Source organism: Manis javanica, chromosome 7, assembly GCF_040802235.1.
Source record: "Manis javanica isolate MJ-LG chromosome 7, MJ_LKY, whole genome shotgun sequence".
Taxonomy (NCBI): Eukaryota; Metazoa; Chordata; class Mammalia; order Pholidota; family Manidae; genus Manis; species Manis javanica.
The window spans coordinates 124,117,119-124,141,908 of record NC_133162.1 but is presented as its reverse complement, the minus strand read 5'-3'; the positions used below and the strand labels follow the sequence as shown (position 1 = coordinate 124,141,908).

Genomic DNA, 24,790 nt, shown 5'->3' with positions numbered 1-24,790 from the left:
ATCTTACCAGAGACTTTCTCTGCTTATAAAAGTACCCAACCTGTATGTATCTTTTTGCTTTAAACACAAACTCATTCTTTGCAACTTGTTTTTCAATTTATAATACATTTTAGCAATTTTCCCTATAAATACTTACCTCTTTTCAATAACTGAAAATACCCAATTTATTAGAGCAGATACCATTTTTTTGCTATTACAAATATAGCTACAAATAAAACTCTGATCAAGATGGCATCATAAGTTCAGGTTTGAACTCCTCTTCTAGAAACACAGAAAAAATTACACATGCACACATAACACACACATATATATTTTTTAAGGACACAGTTGGCTCAAAAATAAAAAAAAATCCATGGACCTAAAATGTAGTAGAAAGTCACAGCAAAGTATTCAGGCCAAAAGCCTCTGTTTTGCTGGGCTCTGGGTCTAAAATAACCAAGATTTCAGTTCCTGAAGGGTAAGAGGAATACAAGCCTCCTAGATGAGGCGAAGAAAAGAGGCCAGACGAGCACGTGAATGCTGGCATTGAAGAAAGGGCTCCACCTCTTGTGAAAGTAGGCTGAAAGGCTTCTCTGAACCTCCATCCGGGGCTGTGGGCCATCTGCTGGAACAGGCCTAGGAGGCAGGCAGTCACAGCCCAGAGGGCTGCACCCGGGCCCAGAAACAGCCAGCTGACATGGCAGTTGGTCTGCATTCCAGACCCAGCAGGAACGATGATTCGGTTCTGGGGAAAGTCTCTGATGGGGCTGTACAGTGGCAACTATAGTGATAGAGTTGAAGTTATGGAAACTGATATAATATGAAGGCAAGCAAGGAAAGAAAGGATGCAAAGTATAAACATGGAAGGTAAAAATACAGAACAAATGCATACAGAATCAAATTAAGGTAAATGGATAAAATTCACCTATTGAAAGAATCTTTCCATTAAGCACATAAAAAAAGAAAGGAATCCAGCTATAGGCTGCTCCTCATGGACATACCAAACCAAAAGGATATAGAAAAGTTGAAACAACAACGTGAAACAAATCATGTCTGTTTGATGGATTTTAAGTATTTTTCCCAATTTCACATGGGTTTGTTATACTTTTGCCATAGATAAATTTTAATTTTTATGAAATCAAATCTAGCAGGATCTTCCAAAAGGAAAATGGCTTTACTGGTGTTGTGTTTAAAAAACACCTTTCTTACTCCATTTTTTTTTTAATTTATGTGTACTTTCTTCTAATAGTTTTATGGTGTTTTACTGTTAAATCCTTGATCTACAGGAAATACAATAAACAGAATATATGTATGTATATATATATAAAACACACACACACACACACACACACACACACACACACACAAAGTACAAATCTTGAGAAATGGATACTGCAACATCACTTTACTAAATAACCAATAATGACAGATTTGGAATGCTGCCTTTATCATATTCTAAATTTTACTTATTTAGATCTGTTCTTAGACTCTCTCATTCTGCTGATCTCTCTATTCCTTTAACAAACTACTTTAAGTAGCTTTAGAATACACTTTAATATCTGACAAATCTCTACTCCTTTACCACTATTCTTTTTCAAAAGTTGCGAATTTTTAAAAAATCTGGAGATCTTATAGGCTGGTTTCTACAGATAAACTTCAACACAGTTTGTCAAGTCCCTCTGTCCAACTCCTGCCAAAGAAAATCACTCTATTACATTAAATTTCCAGATTAATTTTAGTAGGAATTTACAATCATTTGTTGCAATTCTACTGTTCTAAAAAGATTTTCTCTTCCCTCATGGTGGGAGACGGGTGGTAGTGAGAAGAGGTGAGGGGTGGAGACCTGTAATTCCTAGAATGCACTATTTTCCAAGGCTCTGTCTTTTCTGTACTTTTTTTTTCTGCAATGCACACACCTCCCCCCTTTCACAAACCTTTACTCATGCAGAGGACTGTGGCTGTCATCCTCAGTTGTGCTTGAGAATCTTGAGGCTCTTTGCAAAACCGGTTAGGACACTTGCTGAAGGTCACAGAGCTAGTAAGTGATGGAGCCAAGACTCATCCCATTTCATTCTAATCTTACAACCTGTGTCCTTAATCACTGGGCTACACTGCCTTAGACTGAAGAACTACAGCAAGAATTCAGGAACTAGCCAGACACCATTCATAAACTACAAGTATATCATATGTTTTTAAACAAAAGAACTACAATTAATGTTTTCTTCTATCAAGAGGCAGTCTTCTCTGGAATTTGAAGTCAGAGAGGTTAATTTTGTAAATCAGATTTTAAACCCAAGTATACTAGGTGATTCATGATGCATACAGTTGGAGTCACATAAAAGAACAAAGAGAACAAAAAAAAAAAAATTGAAGACCCCTGAATGAGTGACTACATTTATCAGATTCTCACCGTTCTAGCTCTCTTTGGGGGCAAAGTACCCACAGCTACTTTTCAAGGCTATGCTTCTGCCCAGGGATGGGACACAGAGGTGCTGAACAGTGAAGCAATTTCTACCTCTCCCAGAGACCTGCAGAAGAATGTGAGGACTGTGCATATTACATTTATAAAATGATATTCCCAAAGGAAGCAAATGCAAATTGATTCCCAAGAAAATGCAGAGGGTAAGAATGCAAATAAATGTTCATTAGGAAGACTTCATGCCTCTTTTTCCTCCGTCCACAGCCTTTGTTTATCCATTATCAGAACTGCATTTGGGCATAGTATGTCACCAAAAAGCTTGTGCAAACATTCTTCTACAAGCCCTTTAACATCTAGTGGTTCCCCCCAAAACTTTGATGTCCTGAAAAATCTAATTATTACTGGTAACTTTAAAAGATCACAGTAATTTATTTTTGTCAAATGTGACTAAAGATTAATGGATACAATCAGGAATAATTTGGTAAAAACATATCAAATGCAGAGAAAGCAAAATTTGTTGTTAAGTGAAGCATCAAATATAATAAAAGAGCAAATTCCATGAATGAACAGCAACAATGCACAATTCATTAACCAAATGCCCATGATTATTTCACACTTCAGAGGGCTACTGATATGATCAGAAATTGTAGTAAAAGGATAAATATAGACTAACTTCAGCATCTCTATACATTTTAATTATAAATGCTACCCCCGGAGGACTACCAACATAATAATAGAAATACAAACCAAGGTTTATCCATCCTGTTTATAAATCATAACTCCACATATATAAAATAAGACACTCCGTCAATTATAAAAGACAGCAGCCAATATGCCAAGAGATATTAGAAGTACATCATTTTCTTGGCTGTTATTAACTATAAAAATTTTGAATCTGGTCAACATTGAGGGCTAGCGACTTCTCGAAATCATTATCATCATTATCACTACCTACAATCACCTGCTAATGCGCTGATTAATGTCCTGATTACTACTGAGTGTCCTTAACTGCCCAAAGAAAAAAAGGTCTTTGTTCAGCAAATACTAATAACTATAAGCTCTTTGAAGATAAGGCCACATCTTATTAGTCTTTGTAGTCTCAGAGCTGGATCAGTATTTGACTTGCAAACAGTATCGTTTTAAATTTTAAAAAACTGGGAACCTAAAGAATCATTAACAACAACATCCTTAGGATGAATTTCTCAGCCATTAAAAAATAAATACCCCATACATATAAAGACTGCTTAAATGCACAGTTACTAACTTCACACTGCAAAAGCAACACACGGCAAAATAATGTCTACAGAATGAACCTGTGATTTTCCAAAGGCATAAATCTAAAAAGTGCACAAAAATGAACACAGGTGAGACTTTTCAAAAGGAGGAAAGGGATAAAAGTCACTTTATTGCTTTTGCCTTATTAGAGTCCCTCAACCCACCCAAACTCTTCCAGGGAAGCTGGCTTTCCAGCCCCCCTGCCCTCACCAGTTCTACGTCTCCATTTAGACAGTTCTCTCTGCCTTCACAGAATCTTTTCACATTTTTTTCCTTCTATCAGTGATACCCAGTCAGTTCTCAGTTACGGGCTCTACCCTACTGTGCATGTTCTCTGCCCCCACTCAGCAATATGGGACACACACGGGCACACGCACAGACACCCCGTGTAGATAACAAATTTGTGTTTTCTAAGCACAGCAAAGCAACCCCTACTCCCTACCACAATCTCCGTAAGGTAGTTCTAAACCTTTTCTCCCCCAAAGTCCACCACTCCTGTCTTAAGTAGAACATCTCACTTTGTTGTATGTGTGTAAGTAACAGTAGCTCTTCCTAGTCGCATAAACCCCTCTTTCAAATCTCAGCATCTATACTCTTTGTTTCTGTCTCTGAGAAGTGTCTCTTACTTTCCTGACAAAGCTAAAATACATCTTTGATATCCCATGCCTTAGATATTTGCAAAGCCTGTTCCACGTGTTATCTTTCATTATTTGCATTTAAAGGTTCTCCTCTGCACAGGTTTTTTTCCTCTGCATGTACAAAAATATTCAGATTGCTCCTAACTTTAAAAGGGGAGGGAGGGAGAGAGGGAGAGAGGGAGGAAGAAAATGATGGAAGAAAGGAAGAGAGGGAGGGAGGAAGAAGTCAGGCAGGCAGGAAGGGACAGGGGGAAGGAGAAAAAAATGCAAAAACAAAAAACAATTCTTGCAATATCACCTCCCTTCTTTATATCCTGCTAATACCATCAATTTACCTCCTTTCTATTCTGTCTCTGGATCTCTCAAAAGTTGATGTTCCTGCCTGCTCCTTCCATACCGCCTATTCATTCGTCATCACCAAACCTAACACTCTTCATTGCCTCAAAGTAGCCTATTCAGTTAAGTCCAAAGGCCTTTTCCTGGCAGGGCAGGCCCAGTCCTGACTTTCCACTCTCCTCTCTCATTTCCCTTACACAGTCCAGATGCTCCAAATGCAGACGCAGGGTATTTCCTACACACGCTGACCCCGTGCTGTTCCTCCTGCAGGTTTCCTCAGGTAGGAACATCTTCAGCAAGCAGTGTTTGCTCATTAAAATTCCACCTAGGCTAAACAGTAGCTTGCTTTCTCCTGACCATTCTCTACAAATATGACCAGCCTTACCTTTATTCCTCATCATGCCCCCAAACCTTTGAAGGGCACATATTCTCTATATTGCAATTCAGTCTATACAAACAAACAGAAGAAAACTAGGAGAATCCTAAAAGTGTCGAGTCTATCAATCATCTTTAGACATTCACTGGCATCTTGCACACAGCCACGCAAATAACAAGCACTCAGTGAGTATTTGCAGAATCGAAAGAGAAACAACTGCTGTATATTTCAGTACATGGACATGATATGAACATAAATGGAGACACTGAGAAATATATTTTTCTGAATCTTACAGGGGAAATGATCCTCTTTGACATAGAATATTGTCACCCAGTAAACTCTAACTCCTGAGAATGGCTGTCCCAAACAAGACCTCCCATTACGTGGTGAATGTGTCCTCTATTCCCACACTCCTTCCCAGGCTTCCAGGCGAGAGAGCTGAGTTCAAACCTTGAGATGCCTACAAATATTCTTTCCATCCGCTTTAGCATGTCCAAGGATAACCTGGCTCAAGTTATAAACCATGGATGCAGACAGGGACTTAGAGAAAACTGAGGCCTCCCTGGCAACAGAATAGATTCCAGTGCCTGTATTTTGAATTTACTATTACTTAGAAGTAACAAAAAGGATCTAGACTCTGAAGTCTGCAAGGACCAAAACTTAAGTGAGTGCAATCACAGTAAATCTAAGCCACTTTTTTGTTTGTGTGTGTCTAAATCTCATTAAATTTATTTCATTTCTGTGAGAGTAAACTCAATTGGGATAGAAGGTAACGAAATCTAGGGTGGCTGTGGCAGTAAGTTAATATGAGAAGAATTATTCCATGTAATAAATTATTACCATTGAGTATATAACTGAATAAATAGTGAACCTCATATAGTAACTAAAATAATCCAGCATCAAAACTCCTTGCAGCAGTGCCCAGCTCAATTTGATACATCTAAGAACATCACAAAAGATTATTTATCTAGTACAACTGGTTCTAAAAGTTTTTTGCCTCCAAGTGAATAATGGCAACTACAACAGTCTCTAATTTACTGAGCTTCTATTTTGTGGGACAAGCACTGTTACAAGTCCTCTTCATGATTACACATCTAATCCTTGTAACAATTAGTCAAAGAAGTTTGTTTTTTTTCCCTTACATGAAAGATGAAGAATCTTGGAGAAATTAAATAATTTGCCCAAGTGTGTGCATGTGTGCATGTTCACCATATAATTACATCTGATAAAGCAGCTAAGCCAGGATATGTACCCAGATTGCCTTGATTGAAAAACTCTATAATAATAACCACAGGCAAAAAGCAAATTATTTTATTAAATATGATCATATATGTAAGAGCATTATTGGTGTTTTATACTGAACTTTCTTTACTTGTCACATTTCAATTTGTAAAGAGCTTTTCATCATATCTTTCCTAATGTTACTAAGGTAGCTGAGACAGAACTAAAGGTAAGCAATAGTCTTTTCCATTATTTATTCATATAAACTTGAGTTTTCCAAACTAGAGTCTATTTTTCATAGGCAGAAATGATTTTAAGAGACACAGGAACAAAAAACAATTATTTTAATAGATTAATCCATCCTCATACATCTTTTCTACACTTCCCTGACATAAATGTGATTTCAAGTGATCTACAGATAATTTTATTTCATTTAAATGTATTTACTTCATCACAGTGCAAGTAAAAAAAAAATTAGCAAGAACATCAAATCAATGAATGCACAGGAATATAGCTTTCTTTTTAAGGAAATTCTTTCAAGTGCAAAAACCAAGTTATATTTAATTTTCAAATTGCACAAGCCCTATTTTTGAAAATGCTTCATGAAGGATGGAAAATTAGGAAAAGCAACAGAAGTGTGACTTTACGAGCACAGAATGCATACTGTGTGTCTACCTGGCGGAGGGAAGGTGGAAGCTCTATATGTCTCACAGCATCCGCATCGGAACTCACCTCTGGTGACCGCATCTAGGGCACAGCCACACCCTGTTGCTCCTCCTCCAATCACAAGAATATCGAATTCAGACATGTTTCGCAAAGTCAGTATCTGAGCTTCTCTGGAAGGAGGCTCCCTGTTGACTGGTTCTGAAACATACTCTGCTGCTTCCACATAGGCCAGGTTCACCTGATATAAAAGCAGACCGTTTTCAATTGGTCATCTGGAATGCCGACTTGATAAACTGTATACTAAAAGAAGACATTTGTAATGGAGACAAGGAATACCGGAGATAGCCCACGGGTCCATGGTCCACAAGGAGTTATTCACATGGGATTACCTTGCGGAAAATTAAAGACCTTAAAGTTCTGAGAGTCTTTTGTCTTTCATGAATCACAACGATTTAGGCGTGGGACATCTGGCTTCAGATTCAGTATCTCAACTGCTTGTTTCGATGTCATATATGGCCAAGTTCAATGATTCTGCCACACTATTCAGCAATTCCCAAATACTCTAAGACAATTTATATATATATATAGGAGAATATAAGGAAATGTTTTATCCAGTAGCAGCAATTCATTCAGATAACATTTAAAAGTGCTGAAAGGAGGGGGAAAAGCACTTTATGCCTTTCTACGACTTCTTAAAAGTTTGTGTTCTTGATTCATAAATTCTCCTAACAAAAACGTATTCTAGAGCATGGGGATCTAAAAGCTTAAGTCAGTACAAATGCAAAACAGCATTTTTCCCATTTTGTCATAGGGGCCACTTAGGAAGCTCTGAACCACAAGGCCAAAGCTTGTGTAAGTAAAGGTGATATTAGCTCTGACCAAGAGAGTGTTCTGATAAGTGATTTTTTTGTACTCATTTCAATAAAATAAACCAAATTGCTCCTTATGATTACATTTAATTATTATCAGGCCAATTGAATTTCTATAAAAATTAATCTGGAAGCCATAGGGTACACCGAAGGGAGCCTGGACTAGGGTGAGAGGGGTTCGCTCAGGCCACAGCGCGCTGGTTTACCAGTGGTGTGACTTTCGACACATTTTCCTCTGGGCCTTGGTTTCTTCATTTACAGAATTGATTTTTAAAAAAACCCATGATGTGTCTATCTTTACATCTCTGAGGTGTCCTCAGTCTGAATGGAATAATGATATGAAAGTGGTTAGGAAACTGTAAGAGTACCACAAAAGAGATAGTATTATTATTATTATTATTAAATAACTGGATTCTTTAATAGCATACAACAGGGAACTTTCAAAATGTATTTTACAAAGTATCATAAAAACAAAAGGTTATGATTAGATGCCATAACTTTTCAGGCTATCAATTCAGATGCCAAGCCACAAAAATGTTATTCACCTTTATATGACTCCTCCTAAGTATCTGCTAGTAACCATTTCCCCATGTTCATATTTAGATATATACATTCAAGGTAACAAACTACATAAATGTAACTGCTGGGTATTGTGGAGAACATGATCTTTGCCTTCCATCATCTAATGAGAAGAAGAAGAAAATATACACACATATAAGTATCTACCATAGATATAGATACAACAAGTATGTAGAAGGAACAAATGACAAAATAGAGGGGAAAGCACCAAGCTATGACCATTCAGATGAGGCAGGGAGTGCTTTTCATTTGAGGATTTCATCAGCCTGAGACAGCTGCGTAAGACTCAGTCACAAGACCCATCAGCAATTCAACTGCCAGCACTTTCACACATCCTGAGAATTTTCCTGACACTTTCTGCTTGGTAAGTTTTCTAGAAATACCTGAGAAATAAATTTGTGTACTACATTATGGTGTTGGTCGTGAGAGCTTGGTAATACAAAAAGGTCTGTAGTCTACTCTGCTTAACAGGTGATAACTATGAATACAAAACTCAAGTGAATTTCATCTTGAGCAAGGATGCTAGGCCTGATGGGCATCTCTCATGCCTTGTGGGTATGTCATTCCATAGACTGCACTGTTTCTCCTGCCTCCATCCCCTGCCTCATTCTTCTCATTAGCATGCTCTATACTGTCTCACCTTCACAATAAAAATTCCCTCTTACATACGTTTCTAGCAACCACTCTAAATATTCTAGAAAGCCCTGCATACATACCCTTACTGCCAGCCTTACTCTGCCTCAACCCACTCATCCCACTCTAATGTGTGTTTGCACTTATACACCACCACCACTACCACCATCACCAAAATTCACTAATGTCCCCTCTGCTGCTAAATCCAATGAGCTCTTTTTGTCCCCGATTTTAGCTCATCTCAGGACACAATTGGCTGTTCAGTCACCTCAGCATCCAGGAGACCATGGTCTGCACTGAACTCTTTCCTAGTTTCTGTTGGATGTCCCTCTACCTCCCAACATTAAACACTGACTTTCCTTTTGGATCTGTCCTACTCATTCTCCTCTGATAACTAAAAACTCTCTCTCTAGAGAATTTCTTCTACCTCCATATTGTCATATATCATTGATACCTCACTGACTTCCAATTTTGCCCCCCTATCCCAGAACCTAGATACCAAACTACCGACCTGGCACCCCCATTTGGATGCCTCCCATATATCTCAGAACTGAACTGATGATTTCATCTCCCCACACCTTTTCCCTGTCCATATTCCTCACCTCAGTAAAGGTACCATTACCCATCTAATTGCCTGTGCTTCTCTCTGAAATCCCATATCTGATCAATCACTGAGTTCTGTCAATTCCACCTCCTAAAAAGTTCTCACATCTAGCCATTTCACTTTCAGTGCCACCTCTCCCCTGTTCTAATTTGACATCCTCCTACAGGTCTCCACATATTCACCATGCCTCCTTCTAAGTCATCCACACTGCAGCTGGGGTAATTATTTCAAAACTTAAATCATGTCATTTCTTTGTGTAAAAGCCTTTAGGAGTTTCCAACTTAATTTAGGTTAAAGGTAACTGTCTTTACTCTAGTTTCTAAGATTCTTCAGTCTTTTTAGACTAGCTTAAGCATAACAAAAAAATGGACAATACCAAGTGCTGGTGAGAATACAACACCAGTGGAACTCTTCTTGTCCATTCGGTGGAAATGCAAAATGATACAGCCATTTTGGAAAACAATTTGAGAGTTTCTTATAAAGGTAAACATACACTAACCATACAACCCAGCAATCCTTCCCCAGGTAATTACTTAAGAGAAATCAAAACCTGTGTTCACATGAAGACCTGCAGACAAATGTTTACAGTGACTTCATCTATCACTGGTGAATGACTAAACAAACTAGTACAGTTATGCAATGGAATAATAATTAGGGGTAGAAAGAACAAACCACTGCTAGATGCAATAACATGAATGAATCTCAAGTGCATTATGCTAAGTTAAGGGTCAGCAAATTATGATTTTCCACCCCAATCTGGCTGCCACCTGATTTAATAAATGAAGTTTTTCTGGAACATGCCACAGCCAGTCATTCACCTACAGTCCATGACAGCAATAACAGAGTGAATAGTTGCAAAAGAGATTGTATGGCCTGCAAGCCTAAAACTTGCACTACCTGGCCCTTCATAGAAAATGTGCCAATCCTGGTGCTAAGGGAAAGAAACCAGACCCAGAAGTCCATAGAGGAAATGATTCTGTTTATAGTATAGGGTCAGAAAACAGGTCAAGGATTGTCAGACTCTGGAGATGGGAGGAGGAAAACACTGACTACAAAGAGCATGAGAGAACTTTTGAAGAGGATAGAAATGTTCTTTATCCTGAGTGTGGTGGTGGTCACATGACTATGAACCTATCCAAACTAACAGAACTGTAAATATAAAGGGTGTATTATATTGCATGTAAAGGATACCCTCAATTATACCTCAATAAACTTGACTTGAAAAAAATAAGGCAATTATGTATATGGTATTAAAGTGCCAAGCACTATTATAAAGATTTTATTTTTTCCTATTTATTTAATCTTCACAATAACACTATGAGTTAGGTACTATTATCATCTCCTTTTTACAGAAGATGTAACTGAGACACAGGAAAGTTTAGCAATTAGCCTATGATTCCACAGATAGTACAGAAGAGAGCAAGGACTTCAACCTACACAGCGTGGCAGGAGAAACTAAGTTTTCTATTGCTACACCATATCGACTCTGCATATAATTTGAGGGAAAAATAACAGACTTAATGGTTATAATAGGCTGAGCTCTCACCAGCTGCCAAAGGCAGAAAGTTTTTGTTTTGGGTACGGTTTTGTTGTGGAGGGTTTCCTGCACAGTTCTTCCAAAATTTTTTTAAAAAATAGACAACACTATTGAGGGTAATTTATTTAATTTCTAACACTACATTTTAAATAACATTTTATTTTTGTTTATTTTTTTCATAAAAGCTGGAAAGTGTTGCAGCTGAGAAGCTAAGCAGCAAGTTTATTTTAGAGGCAGTAAACACAGCCTAAGGCCCTACTTCTAATTATGACAAGAGAAAGACTCATTTGGGCTTCATATGGTTTTGAGTCACAAAAACACATCTGCACTCTACCTTCCCTAGAATATGTTGACTGAAAGGAAATAAAGAAGAGACAAGCAGCAGGAATAGAACAGCAGTGGTAGGCAACAGCACGCTTTGAGAAAAGAGGCCTTTGTGCTCCACATCCTCCCAGACTGCTCCTTCTTCATGCTCCTCCTCTTAAGGCAGCTCATTAAACAGGAATCTGGGAGACAAGCTCCCCTAGAGGACTGATCCAGAGGTTCTGGGAAAAGCCTTGGAATGGCAACATGCCCCACGTCACCTGAGAGACCAAGGCTCTCCTGTGTCCTTAGAAGACACCTCACCACCATCTCTCATTCATCCACTCGATATGATAGCCCCTCACGGAGTCCACCAAGAGGGGGACAAAAAAAGCAGGAAAAGAGGTAATTATAACATTGCTTAATGGGAGGATTTAAGATAGAGTTGAGATGACAAGAATCACAGGAGGCACCCCTAAGCCAGACCTGGGGAGGTTTCCTGGAAATTGTAGCTGCATCAGGTCGAGAAAAACGACTAGGCATTGGGCGGGGGGTGAGGATACCTGGAAAGGAAGTAGGGATGGCATTTGCTAAAACCAGAAGTCATACTGACATCTCTTCTTCGGTCAGCACATTACTCTCTTAAAAACATGAATGACACATCCAATATTTCACAATTGTTATATTTCACATAAAAATCAGGATTTCTATCTGAGATGAATCTGCTGCAATGGGACACCAGCCGCTGCCCTGAGCAGGATGTGTGTGCTCTTCAGCCCATGGTTCCAGCTCACTAGCTTCACACTTGTATCTCACCAGTCTGGCTCCTGTAGGCATTAAGTGTGCCAACCCTGGTCTACAGACAAGCCTACACTACCAGATCTAGGATCAAATACCCAATTCAGCCACTGAAGCCAGAAGAAAGGAGAGGCCAAGACACAAAGCAAGCTGCTTTTTGCTTGCACAATTCCAAACACAGCCCCCAGACAAAAAAAATTCTAATCTTGGTAGAATTAGGGGTATATCTCATATTTCATATGACAGACGTTATTTCTGGTTCATTTAATTATGAATTAAAATAATTTTATTGAATTAAAGAGTAAGGTTTTTGTCAACTTGGAAGCATATTTTCATCTACATTAAAATATAAATAAAATTCCTCTAGCATTCTGATAGCAAACGCATAGCTTTTGTCAAGAGATGGGCACCTATGAACACCTACACAGAACTGAAAACCAAGTTCATAATCTTCAAGAGTTTACATTCTAAAGAACAGAGCAAGGTTCAAAACGAGATCAGTTTTACTGTCAGTGCACCATTAGACTTGCAAATTAAAAAAAAAAAATCCTAGGCATTTGCAACTTCGGGTGAGATCGAAAACAAGATCTAATAATTAGTGTCTATTTCTGAAAGAAGTGAATATTTAAAGACCACAGGCAATTAGCAACCCAGTTGTCCTGTAATCATGTACAGTAATAATTGGAGTATAAAGTAGGGTTTCATGCAAATCACTTCATACGGCAACTATCGCTCTCACTCTTTCCCATATCATGTGATTCAATCACATATTGAGAATGGAACTGCTGGATTTAAGGGAAATTGCTGTGTGTTTTGCTGTCACTAAAAAAGACTAACTATATTTGTACATTTCTGGAAAGAAAAAGCAAGAAGGCGTCTCCTTACTGTGAATATTAAGATGTTTTAATGAATCACGTCCTGAATCACTTCGTGATGCTAAACAATGATGTTTTTTCCTTGTACTTACATGACAGTTAGCAACATGTCTCAATGTGAGCAAACTGGTGATTACTCTGGAGGAAGAGTTGCTAATGGCTGAACTGTCATCTCCACTGGGGACCAGAAAAGAGAAAACAAAATGAGGGCCAGCCTTTGGGGTGGCTGAAGTCACAGCTCTTGTTTACCTTGAAGGCGCTTTCCAGTCTTTGAGTGGCTGTGGTTCCTTCGAGAAATCACAGAGGAGCTCTTTTAACAATGACCATACTATATCCAAACCATTAAACCATTAAACTTCTTTACAGCTGGAAAATAGGGAAAACCATTTGTTTGTCTGAAATCTACTTTCAATAAATTCATATTATAACTGACAAGCTCCCAGGTTTGAGGGATATGTTTTACTGATTTTCAAATAAATATTTTAAAAACAGAGGATACGTTTGGAGGTGTCTAAATTTGATGTTGTTCTTCAATTCCAAGAGCATGATGAGAATGAGAAGATCTGGAGAGGAAGCCCGGATCAGGGAAGAAGAGGCAAAATAATATGGCCCAGCTGCTGCTGGCCCCACTCTAATACGTTCGTGCCTTTAAACCTCACAATTACACCCGAAGGGAGGCATCCTTTGGCCACTGAAGAAAGTGAGCTCAGTCATTCCTTGGGAAAGTAACTAAGAGAATCAGAATTTGATCCCGGGTTTGATTACAATCCCCAAGTCCTCAGCTCTGCTAGTTATCTTTGCCTGTATGTGTGGGTTACCTGGACCCCTCAATCTGCCAGCCTCTCTGGCATGAGCAAAGCAGGGGGATGTTGATGGCCATCAGTGAAATCAGAAACCCTAGGGAATCTCTCACCTGTGGCCAGCCACACTGGGCAGTCAAGTTTCCACGACACCCAGAATTCTATGAAACAGCACTTTTCCTCAAAAACCTCCCTGCAACATACATCTGGAAGTGGATGGAGAGGGTTCGCTCTGGCTCCATCCCTCTCAGATAAATAAACACTGATCCAATGAGCCAAATGATGCATTCTAAACTTTACAATCCAGATGACCGTCGACTACATCTCAGCCATAAGTTCAAAGTAGTTCTGGGCCAAATTTGTGATGTACACGTTCCAATTCTCATGAATTATTTCAGCAACTATGCACATTTTTGTAACTTTTCTAGTTTGTACTCATAAATATAACTAGATCTCAGAGTTTGTTGAAAAATCACAAATTGCAAAATAAAGGAAGTAAAATGAACATTACTAACTGATCTTAAAATTTCTGTTTTCTTCTTAATTTGCCAAAGCTCTACCTAGAGGAAGCCTTCCTACCATAAACATAACTTAACTATGAAGCTGAAGATGGGGAGAAGGGTGAAGGGAGCTAAAGGACTCTCCCAAAGCACTTACAGAAAGTTTTCTCAATCCCACAATAACCCTCAAAAAGTTTCTTAAAGAGGCCTTAAAATGAATAAATAGTTGAAAATGAAATGCAAAGTCAAATCAGAATGAATGTCAATGTTGTTCAGTTAGCAACAGCCTAGAAGGTCACCAGCTGTCAGTGCTAATCATAGCTCAGTCGTTGACTCACTGTGTGACCTATAGCAGCACAGTTAACCTCGATGATCTGGTATGCCAGCAATAAAACAGCATCGCAAACTCCTCGAAGGCCTGATGTGAGTTATAACTCAAAGACATTGCCATGGCCCACTTTGGGAGCTAAGTGTTAAATAAAAACCAAAATTAAAAGGAAGATGATAGGATGCTCTTCAAAGAACATTTCCAGCGCTGCCTGCATAATGTTAGTGCTTTGAAGAAACATGCCTCTGAAAAAAATGGTTAACCATATAGACTAGTTAAGAATAGTTCAAACTGGCCTTATCAAAAGTACAGTGTATTCAGAATCCTCTTCAACTTTAGATATCAGACATAGCCCCAAAATATTTCGTTGTGTTTCTAGGAAAAAACTGTTCTTCCAGGAATCTATGCACAGGGTCCTAAACTACAGAGCAAGTGAATGCTACCATCTTTGGCATAAACTCTAACAATAAAACGCTCATCAAAAGAAATACCACTCATTTGTCAACTGGATTAGAAACTAAAGTCAGGACACAGATGTAACAGCTGAATGCTTAACAGAACTTTTTCTCTTCTTCAGAGAACACTGCTGGATTTCATTTCTCATCCCCTTTTCCAAGTGGCTGGAAATGATCCAGTGCCATTGCCCTGCAACATGGCAGAGCCATTAGAATGAAGAGACACAGGTCCTTCAGTTATTGCAAGAAACAGTTGCCCCACCTACCTTCATTAAACTGTAATATGAGCAAGAAATAAACCTTCATTGTGATGTGGGGGTTGTTTATTACACCAATTAGCCTACTACAATGAATACACGACTATGAGATATGTTTAGCATTACAAGCCAAGAGATACAACTTGCCTACCCTCTCTACAGTCCATACATAGTCCACAATCTTCCTCTGATGGATGAGGCCCTATCACTTACATAAAAACAAATCTACATATATAAAGCTTCAAAAGGACAGATCAAGTGGAAGCTCCATCAAACCATGGTGCAGAGACATTTCTGCCTTTGTATGTGACATCATGCTGATGCTGACGGCTCTTCAAGCAGGCAGACAGAACCCAGAAGCTTAGTATCCAACCACTAGTCCTTTCTCTTCCTTAATATACATCCTGCATGTGCTATCTAACACTACAGTTCCCACCTAAACGTTAACATCCACAAAAATGAAGACTGTTTAAGAACAGTTGCTGTTACAGCACTTGGTAAGTTTTCTTTAAGAAAAAGGCTGTTTATGAATCTATGAAAAATGCCTCTGGAGATGGAAGATTATTTACTTAGACAGAACAAACAAGTCTGGTAGCCTGAATTGACTCATGAAGTTAAAAGCAATCTGGCAAGCATAAAGCAAACGCGTCACGTGATAATTTCAGCTACATCGGTGCTCCAGAAGACTTAGACTAATTTCAAACCCACAGATATTTTTTGGCTTAGGAACCAGAAGAATATTTATAATTGAGATTAAATTCTTAAAAGACATTAAGGGTGTTCAGAAAAAATTGTTATATTCAACCACAGATATTACTGAAACATGATGCTTAAGTGGAGTTTTCATCATTACAAATTTCTTAGTTGACATCAGGTTCTAGGTGCTATGCTTATGATTTTAAGTATTACTTATTCATTTAAAAGACTTTAGTTTTTTAGGGCAGTTATAGGTTTCCAACAAAACTGAGAGGAAGATCAGAGATTTCTCATATATCTTCTGTCCCTACACATGCATGGCTTTTATCAACATCACTCACCAGAATGGCACAGTGTTTACCAAGGATGAAATGACCTGAGACATCACAATCACCTAAGGTCAATAGTTTACTTAAGGGCTCATTCTTGGTGCTGTAAATTCTATGGGTGGGCACACATATAATATCATGTATCTATCTATCCTTAGAACATCATCCACAGTAGTTTCACTGCTCTAAACAGTCTCCTTGCTCTGCCTACTCACCCTTCACTTCCCCGAATGCCTGGCAACCACTATCTTTTTACTGTGTCCATAGTTATGCCTTTTACAGAATGTGACAGAGTTGAAATCAAACAGTCTGTAGCCTTTTCACACCGGCTTCTTTCCTTTAGCGATAGGCACCTAAGGTTCCTCCATGTCTACTCATGACTTGATAGCTCACTTCTTTTTAGTGCTGAATAACCTTCCATTTGTCTGAGAGCTGCTCCAGGCTTTTGTCCATTCACCGACTGAAGGACATCTTAGTTGCTTGCAACTTTTGCCAATTATGAATATGCAGACATACGTATGCACATTTTTGTGTAGACAGAAGTTTTCATCTCCTCTGGGTAAATGTCAGTGAGCATGGTTGTCGGATCATATGGTAAGAGTATGTTTAGTTTTGTAAAACACCACCAACTGCCTCATACAGTAGCTGTACCATTTTTCATTCCCATGAAAAACTGAGATTTCTTGTTGTTCCACATCCTCACCTTGGCATTAGGCTTGTAAGTTGACTTCTCTTCCATAGATACACATTGGAACTTCAGGTTTTCTCTAACCTCTACCACTTTCTCTGTTTGGCAGTTAATATACACATTATACCAGAAGCTCAGCTATTTAAAGGCCTCTGGTGTTATATCTCTTTTATTAAGTCTATTTCTAATTTTCATCTTGTATCAGGGGAAGGGAAAGAAATAACAGCACCAAAGAGCTGCTTTGTGTCATTGGCTTACATATACTGACTTAGCACAGTATAAGCAGGGGGAAAGAGCCTGCAATTAGAATGACATTATCCTTCCCTTATGAAGAAACTGGAGTTCTGAAAACTTCTGTAACTTGTGCACAACAGCAGGCTCACCAAAATCCAGTCACACCTGAACAACACAGTCAGGATGATAAATATCTGTTCATTTGGGGGTCCATTAAAATAAACCCCAAAGGAGATCTTACTCTGGCTAGAAATGATCATTCTATTTTTTGCTTCTTCTCTAATCTTATCTTTTTATATTTCTCAAAATTCCTATGGATTTTAATTACCCATGCATCACTTTGCCTTTCAAGAACATAAATATTTTTCCTCCTAAGTTTTGATGACACTATCAGTAAAGGTAATATAGCTTCATCTGTAATTAAACTCACCTAATGCAACACCACTATCATTTTTTTCATGCTCCCTTATTTCACAAGTAACAGAGTTAACTATAGTGATAAGTAGACCCCTTATAAGTACAGTGAATTGTAAAGTGACAGGGTGTTCTTACATAGCATGAAGATCCTGTCATTAACAACTATTTACTACATCACTGACTTGGGAAAATAGTAAATTTAATTGAATTCCACTTCAAGCTAAAACGACATAAGAAAATTTCGATTTAAAAGAAAGAAAAAGAACTTTTTTTAAAACATTGTTTTTTAAAATGTTTCACCATAGAATTCCAAACCCCTTGTACCACATATTAATTAATAAATCAAAAAGACTGTATTAACATAACATTTTAGGCACTTATCAGCCATATAAGTCTGCCATAACTCATAAAAGCCTAAACAGAAAAAGAAAAACAGTGGGAACTTCAATAAATTTGTTACATACAACAGGAAAAGAGCTTAAGTCAAGAATGGGGGTTGTGCACCTTGTTAGTGGCTCATCCTTAGATAAGGAAGCAAGACAGAGGAAACAGAAGGGTGTGTGTTGTGCCTGTTTTCTATCCATTCTCCCACAACCGCAGATGAAGACATTTTTGCTACTAATCTCAAAGTCTTTACAAGGGACCCCTGAATGCAGGGCCTCCAGTAACAAGAGCAACTTTCCTGCTCATCACAACCACACTTTCCAGCCATACCACCCAGGAGTCTGGCCAGCACGAGCACTCTGTGAAAGCTCACTAGGTCCCAGGAACGCTGGCAGGCCCAGCTGCTCTTCGACAGCCCTGAGAGTGAAGAACCGCTGCTCTCCCCACCTGATAGATGGAGAAGGGCAGGCCCAGAGAATTTAAGAAAACTGCCCTTAAGTCTCTCAGTTCCTCAGTAAAGCTAGGTGTGGGATGCAAGCAGACTGCAAAGACTGCCCCAAAGACCGTATTGTCATCCCTTCTGTCCTGCTGCTCGTGAGGGCGGGGCCAATCAATGAGACCCTCTCAGGTTCCTGGTTCTAGTAAGATCTCTCTTCACCCTGAAAAGGGTCCTTGATCTCCATACTCTGAAGCCCACTCTCGTCTATGTAAGGTGCAGAAAAGGAGAAAAAAAGCTTCCACATCCGGGCTTTCAGAAAGTTCTCGGTGGTTCTCAGGCTTCACCTCAGAGCTGGCTCACAGAGCCCTCCACACCTTCAGAGTGGGTAATGGAAGGAAGAAACCCAGCATGTGTTACGTGACAGGGTCCACCCTCAGACCTGCACACATCTCTGTTACATCAACCACACCACTGGGGTTAAAAAAAGAAGCCCACACTACAACACCAATGTTTCCACTTAGGACCTAGAAGGTATGAAGTACAAGTGGAGGTAAAAAAAAAAATTTTTTTTCAAAAAATGCCCTTGGTCTATAATGAAAAGACAAAAGCCTGGAGCAGCTCTCAGTCAAATCTGCACCCCCACTCTATTTTTGCCCCTGTTTCACTCCCCTCCCCATCCCAACATGAGGAACCCTCGGCGGCCCTGGCTTTAATGGTCTCCACCTGAGCTCCCCACAAGGTTTACTGGCTTTGAAAGCACAGAGCACCCCTCTTCCAATTTAAACTCCCCACTTCATCTTTGCCATTCTCCCTCCAGCTCAAGATTAAAAAAGGACACTCTGCCGTGAAGTGACACTTTCTGTTCACTAGAGGCGCTTCCTGTCCTGAGAGGAAGACTGGCTGTCTTCTGCGTCCCTTCCAATAAAAAATGCACTATTAAACAGTCTATAATAAACAGTGAATGACAAAGACCTTACTCTCGAAACTGCACACCACTGCAGAGGTGTTTGCCTGCTGCATCCCTGTGGGATTTAAGAAGGTAGGATGTTAATATCCCACTACTTAGCCTCCTGTTCCCTGGCATATGGCTTGTCTGCGGAGAGGAAAAAAATCAAGAAGCCTTTGTGGAAACTTAGTCATCTACTTGTGGGTGTGGAAATAAAAGCAGGGGGGAAATGAAATGAAAGGAAGCCCCTCCAAACTACTCAAAAACTCCTACATGCATCACCGAATGAGGTCTAGAAGGTGGAGGTCATTTGTGGCCATAAGCATCCTTCCCTGCAGGTGGACACAGTCAAAAAAGTCAATTAACATTCACCTCCTTTCCCTCATCAGCTTCCTCACTAGAATCGAAGGTCTAGGGTGCCCAAACTCCAGAAGAAAATAACATTAATAATAATAATACCTCTCTCCTTGGAAAGACCCATCCCTTCTACATCTGACTTTATTTACCTCAAAAGAAAAAAATCTCTGAGCTTCACTTGGGTCAATAGTGGACACTATTCACCACAGACAAAATAAATATAAATGTTCATAATATGCTTCTATGAGGAAAAGCCATACTGTGAAGTAAGATGAAACAAGAAAAATCATTGCTGTCACCTCTAACCTCTAAGCTGCCCCCAGAAATACCAGAATCTCCACAACGTTTCTACTTCCTCACCTACAGTAGCTTTTACTGAAGCAACTGAGTGAAAAGGTCAGTGAACCCCATGGTATGCAATTTCACTGCATTTTGTTTAATTAATTTTAAAAAGTAAATATAATCGTTTTCTTCTACTTTTTTCCTTGGAAATACAGCTAATTTAACTGGAGAAGAGACTTGAAAGGTGTTTGTAGGCTGACCTGGCAACGGAACACTTAGAGCATTATCCCGTCACCGAACATGCTCTAACAATTGACAGATTTTCTAAATACAATCAGCCCGCTTGTATTTAGAATACAAGTCCTGCCTGTATTTTAGGAAGGAAGAGTTGTACTGCAAATATCAAATGAGCACAGGCTAGGGGACCTGAGGAGCCAGAGCCTCGAGCACAGGAGCGCCAGCAAATATATCTGAATGCAAAGCCAGCAGCTTTCTCATCAGCAGCATCTTGGGCTTGCAACACCAATTTATTTTTAAAGGAGGATAGTTCATCAGCTGGAGTTGTCTTTGAAAACTGGAAAAAATATTAAAACACAAGCCAGAACGTTAAGCATTGCTCTGTGGAAAATGGAACATGCTGAGTCACATTTAAGGCTATGGCTTCTACCAAATATAGCCTAATAATGGCTATCAAGGGGCAGATTTTTTCTGGACTACTGAAGTCAGGGAAATTTTCCCTCCTACAATGGCTGATTGGCAGATATTATCTGAGAAAGGACAGCTGAGATCTGTGGTTATTGTATGTCAATGGCTCAAATGAGCTGGTCTCCTCTCCCCTCTCCTTTCTGCCAATCCCTATGGCTATATCTCAACCTGCTACAGGAAATATTCTCATGACGGTGGCTTAAAGGGACAGGAATCACCACAAAAGAATGTGAACACTGGGATGCACGTCTGATGCAACTCATTGATTGAATATGCCTATGGTGATTTTTCTCAAAAGAACTTGTCAGATTAAAATTATAAATGACTTGAAACCTCTGGTATATGTTTCATTTGACTATTAGGGTGGTCAGGATGTCTAACTGAGGAAGGAGAAGAATGTCCCAGCAATGGACAGACCCTCTTGGGTCTTGATTTTACTGACTAAAACTCACCACTAACTTGATTGATGGGAGGGAGCACTGCCTGTTTATCCTTCTGGGAGCTTAAAGGGAAATCAAAGAAATATGAAACAGTATTACCTGGGTATCAAGTTAAGTTATAAACTCTGGAGCAGAACATGCTTACTGTGGCTAAAGACATACACCAGGTACAAATTTAGCAACGGCTCCTCCTATGAGATACTGTGACCTTTGGCACTGGCATTTTCCCTGTATCGTTTCGGGTAGCACTGAAAGATGGTGGAAGTAATCTAATCTGTTAAAGCCCATGTCCCGAGCAGAACTGCCCTTCTGAAACAGCGTCAGCAGAAACAACATCTTTTCACACTTACTTTGAAGGAACCAAGGGAACATTTGAAAAGAAATAGTGCATCACGCCTGGTCAGTGGGTGAGGGTGAGTTTCAGTAGCAAGTCAGTGCATTTCAATGCTCACCGTTGAGAATGAAAAAGATGAATGCAACCTCTTCCAAACCGTCTGTCTTTAGAAGGAAGTACTAAAAATGAGCTTTTCTTTTTTTTAAGTGATAAGCAAGCAAACTGATTTTTCCTAATATGTCTGTCTAAAGTAGTATTTTCCATGCAGGACGCCGACTCCCAGCAATGCGGCTGACTCTACCCCTTTGTAGCACAAAGACACAGAAGGAAGCACAAGGCAACCCACAGCCTAAAGGTTCTCACAGTGCTGTACAAAAGGAATAGTGCATAGACAGCCCAGCTACCAATGGTTTGCCAAATTCCTTCACCTTCGCCTCTGAACTTGGGAATGCCCCATCCCACTGGTATCACAAAACGCCGTGAACCACATGGGGAAGGGGAGCAGGAGACAATACCACTAACTACCGATGTGGCTACCAACATCTCAAGCCTGAAAAGAACAAAACCATTCACCAGCTATTTCCTGCCATCAATCTGAACAATAGGAAGGCACAGTTGTGCAAAGGAGAAAAAATAAAATGAAAATCAACTGAGACTTTAAATCATCAGGAAACTTCATACCAATCTCATTTCCATGGCTTTCTCCCACTGAAAAACCCCCCCAATATACAGTGATACCAGGTAAGTAACTAAACCTTTCAGAAATAAAACTAAGGTTGGCGGTGGAGCCTTTTGTTTAGGCTTTTTTCCATTTCCTTTCTCAGCTCCCTGTCTTCAAATAAGACAAACTTCTGGCAGGAACCTGGATAACTTCCATCCAGACATCTGGATGGATTAGACAAGGGAAGTCTGGACGAACAAACCCTGGCACTCAGAAATGAAGCAGCTTTTTAAAACCAAAAAGCCAAAACAGCAGCTAAATAACATAATGCTTTCTGATAAAAAAAAAAAATTTACTTTTCAAAAAATGAAATAGATACCATCCTCGGAGATCCTTCAGGTAGGATTCTAAATTAGGATCTTTCAGCTCAAGCTGAGCCAGTATTTCTCAAGAAAGCCATTAGCATACACACGCCCCATATACGGTTCTTCAACAGACTGAAGTTTCATATTCTAATCAATACATGTTTACTTACTTGCTTCCTTCGATAATGAGCAAATTGAGAGAGGCCTAGGACAGTCGCAAGAGCACCTCCTCCAACAAGAACAGTCCCTTTCACTGCCTTTTGAAATGCCATTTCTTAGCCTACGGAGGGAAAAAAAGGAAACACAAAGAAGTTAATTGGGATTTTTATCACACAGCAACCCTCATAATAAAAAGAGCCTCTGTCGATTACGAAACTACGTTAAACTAGAAAACAAAACATAAAATAAGGAAGTTACTAACATGTCGATTTGTATACAGCAACTCAAAAACAAATCACAAAAAATCTAGAGGAGGGAATTGACCATGGAAAAGTTACTTTCCAGCGGGAATTAAAGAAAAGCAAATTAAGAGGCAAATGAGGATTCTTAACAGTATAAACAAAGTCAAGAGAACTGCAAAAAGAAATGTGATTGTGTATCGGACGAAACTGCACGCTTGCAGATTGGATCAACTGCTAATCCCCTCCACAAGGAGACCTGGTAGAAGGCTTCTGTCTCTCCACATGACAACGAACCTCAGGACTGCTGCAAGTTCTTTAGCGAGTGTTTAACTCCAAATTGCAGTACAATCCCCTTTCGGAGTTTAACCTTTCCTAACGAAGTTCTCATAGAGCCAAGAGCCAACATTTGCATTTCTATCCCTAAAAAGTCTATACTTTACAGATGAAAAGTCAAAGGAAACCATGCCGTTCTTGATCCTTTCATGAAATGACAGATTTATCACTATTAAGCCCTTTAATTAAGGGAATTTAAAAAGAAAAGTGCTCTTTTAGCCAGAGTTGCAAGACACCACGCTGTAAGGGGTAAGCACCATCCAGATCAAGCTCTCTTTCATGCTCACTGTATATTTGTAAACAAAGTTTGCATTGTGTTAGCTCTTGACTTTCTTTCTTCTCATTTAAAAAAAATATATATATATTTCTACTACTAGACTTAAATATTCTTTAACTTTTTCAGAAGTCGAAAAAAGCATAAAATGGAAAATTTCACCAAAAAAAAACTCTTGTCCGCTTTTATTCTGCTAAATAAAAAAAGAAAAACTGTGTGATCATCTAAAACAGAAATTCTAACCTAGAGGTGATATTGAGCAATCTGACCTGCCTAAAACATTCATTGGCAATAGCAGCTGGCATACCAACGTCTTAAAGGAAAGCCACTACCCTATTTTCCTGAGCAGATGGAGGTCTGACCTGTCTAGGCAACACACCTTGTACTGTACAGACATCCCATGACTCAAAGTTTTTAATATGAAGTCAGATTTAACCTAGGATAGTAAAGAACAAATAGTACCCCATGTAAATTATGATACAATTTCAATGTCTGGGTCCATGTTGGATGGACAGAATCTATTAGCATAACTATCCTAAATCAAAGACTTTCAGTGCAGTTGGTAACTATGATTTGGAATGCTATCAATTATGTACTAAAATAAAAGTTGGCATATCTTAAAATTTTATTTTTCCTCTGATCTCATTCCTTTCGACAACTAATAAATTCCATGACTCATCATTTTTATTAAAATTCTCACCAGAAAAATATTTCCCGTGTATATGTTTCTCTGCTGCTGGAGGTCCCTTCTTTACTGGCCCTTCTCTACATCAACCATCCCCTCACCCAAGCGATGCAAAACGATTGGTACAGGCTGACGTGGGGCCTCCATTCATTATTCAGTCAATGTTAAGCAAAACCTTATGTCCAAGGTTGCTCTGATAGTAAAAACCACACCTTAGCCAACTTGGAAAGCATCCATCTGTCACAGTGCACCATCACCATCCCCGGCACTGCTACCAATGGTCAGGTGGGTGCCTACCACACAACAATAGAAACCCTAGCAGGCGAGAGACAGCACGCCATCTCCAGACTAACTGGGTTCCCCTGACGATTA

At 39.3% G+C, this 24,790-nt stretch overlaps 1 protein-coding gene across 3 annotated transcripts in view; it reads right to left on the bottom strand.

The window, feature by feature from the left end:
- GPD2 (glycerol-3-phosphate dehydrogenase 2) overlaps positions 1 to 24,790 on the bottom strand; it is a 124,840-nt gene that overhangs the window by 72,585 nt on the left and 27,465 nt on the right. For 2 of the 3 annotated variants that reach the window (XM_017652905.3, XM_017652904.3), the window contains exons 2-3: positions 22,896 to 23,005; positions 6,977 to 7,148 (exon numbers count right to left, since the gene is read on the bottom strand). In XM_017652905.3, the coding sequence (XP_017508394.1) occupies positions 6,977 to 7,148; positions 22,896 to 22,997 (274 nt within the window). In that variant the 5' untranslated portion in view covers positions 22,998 to 23,005. Of the gene's footprint in view, positions 1 to 6,976; positions 7,149 to 13,200; positions 13,223 to 22,895; positions 23,006 to 24,790 lie in introns of those variants that run through there. The other variant, XM_036996026.2, reaches the window with a different exon arrangement.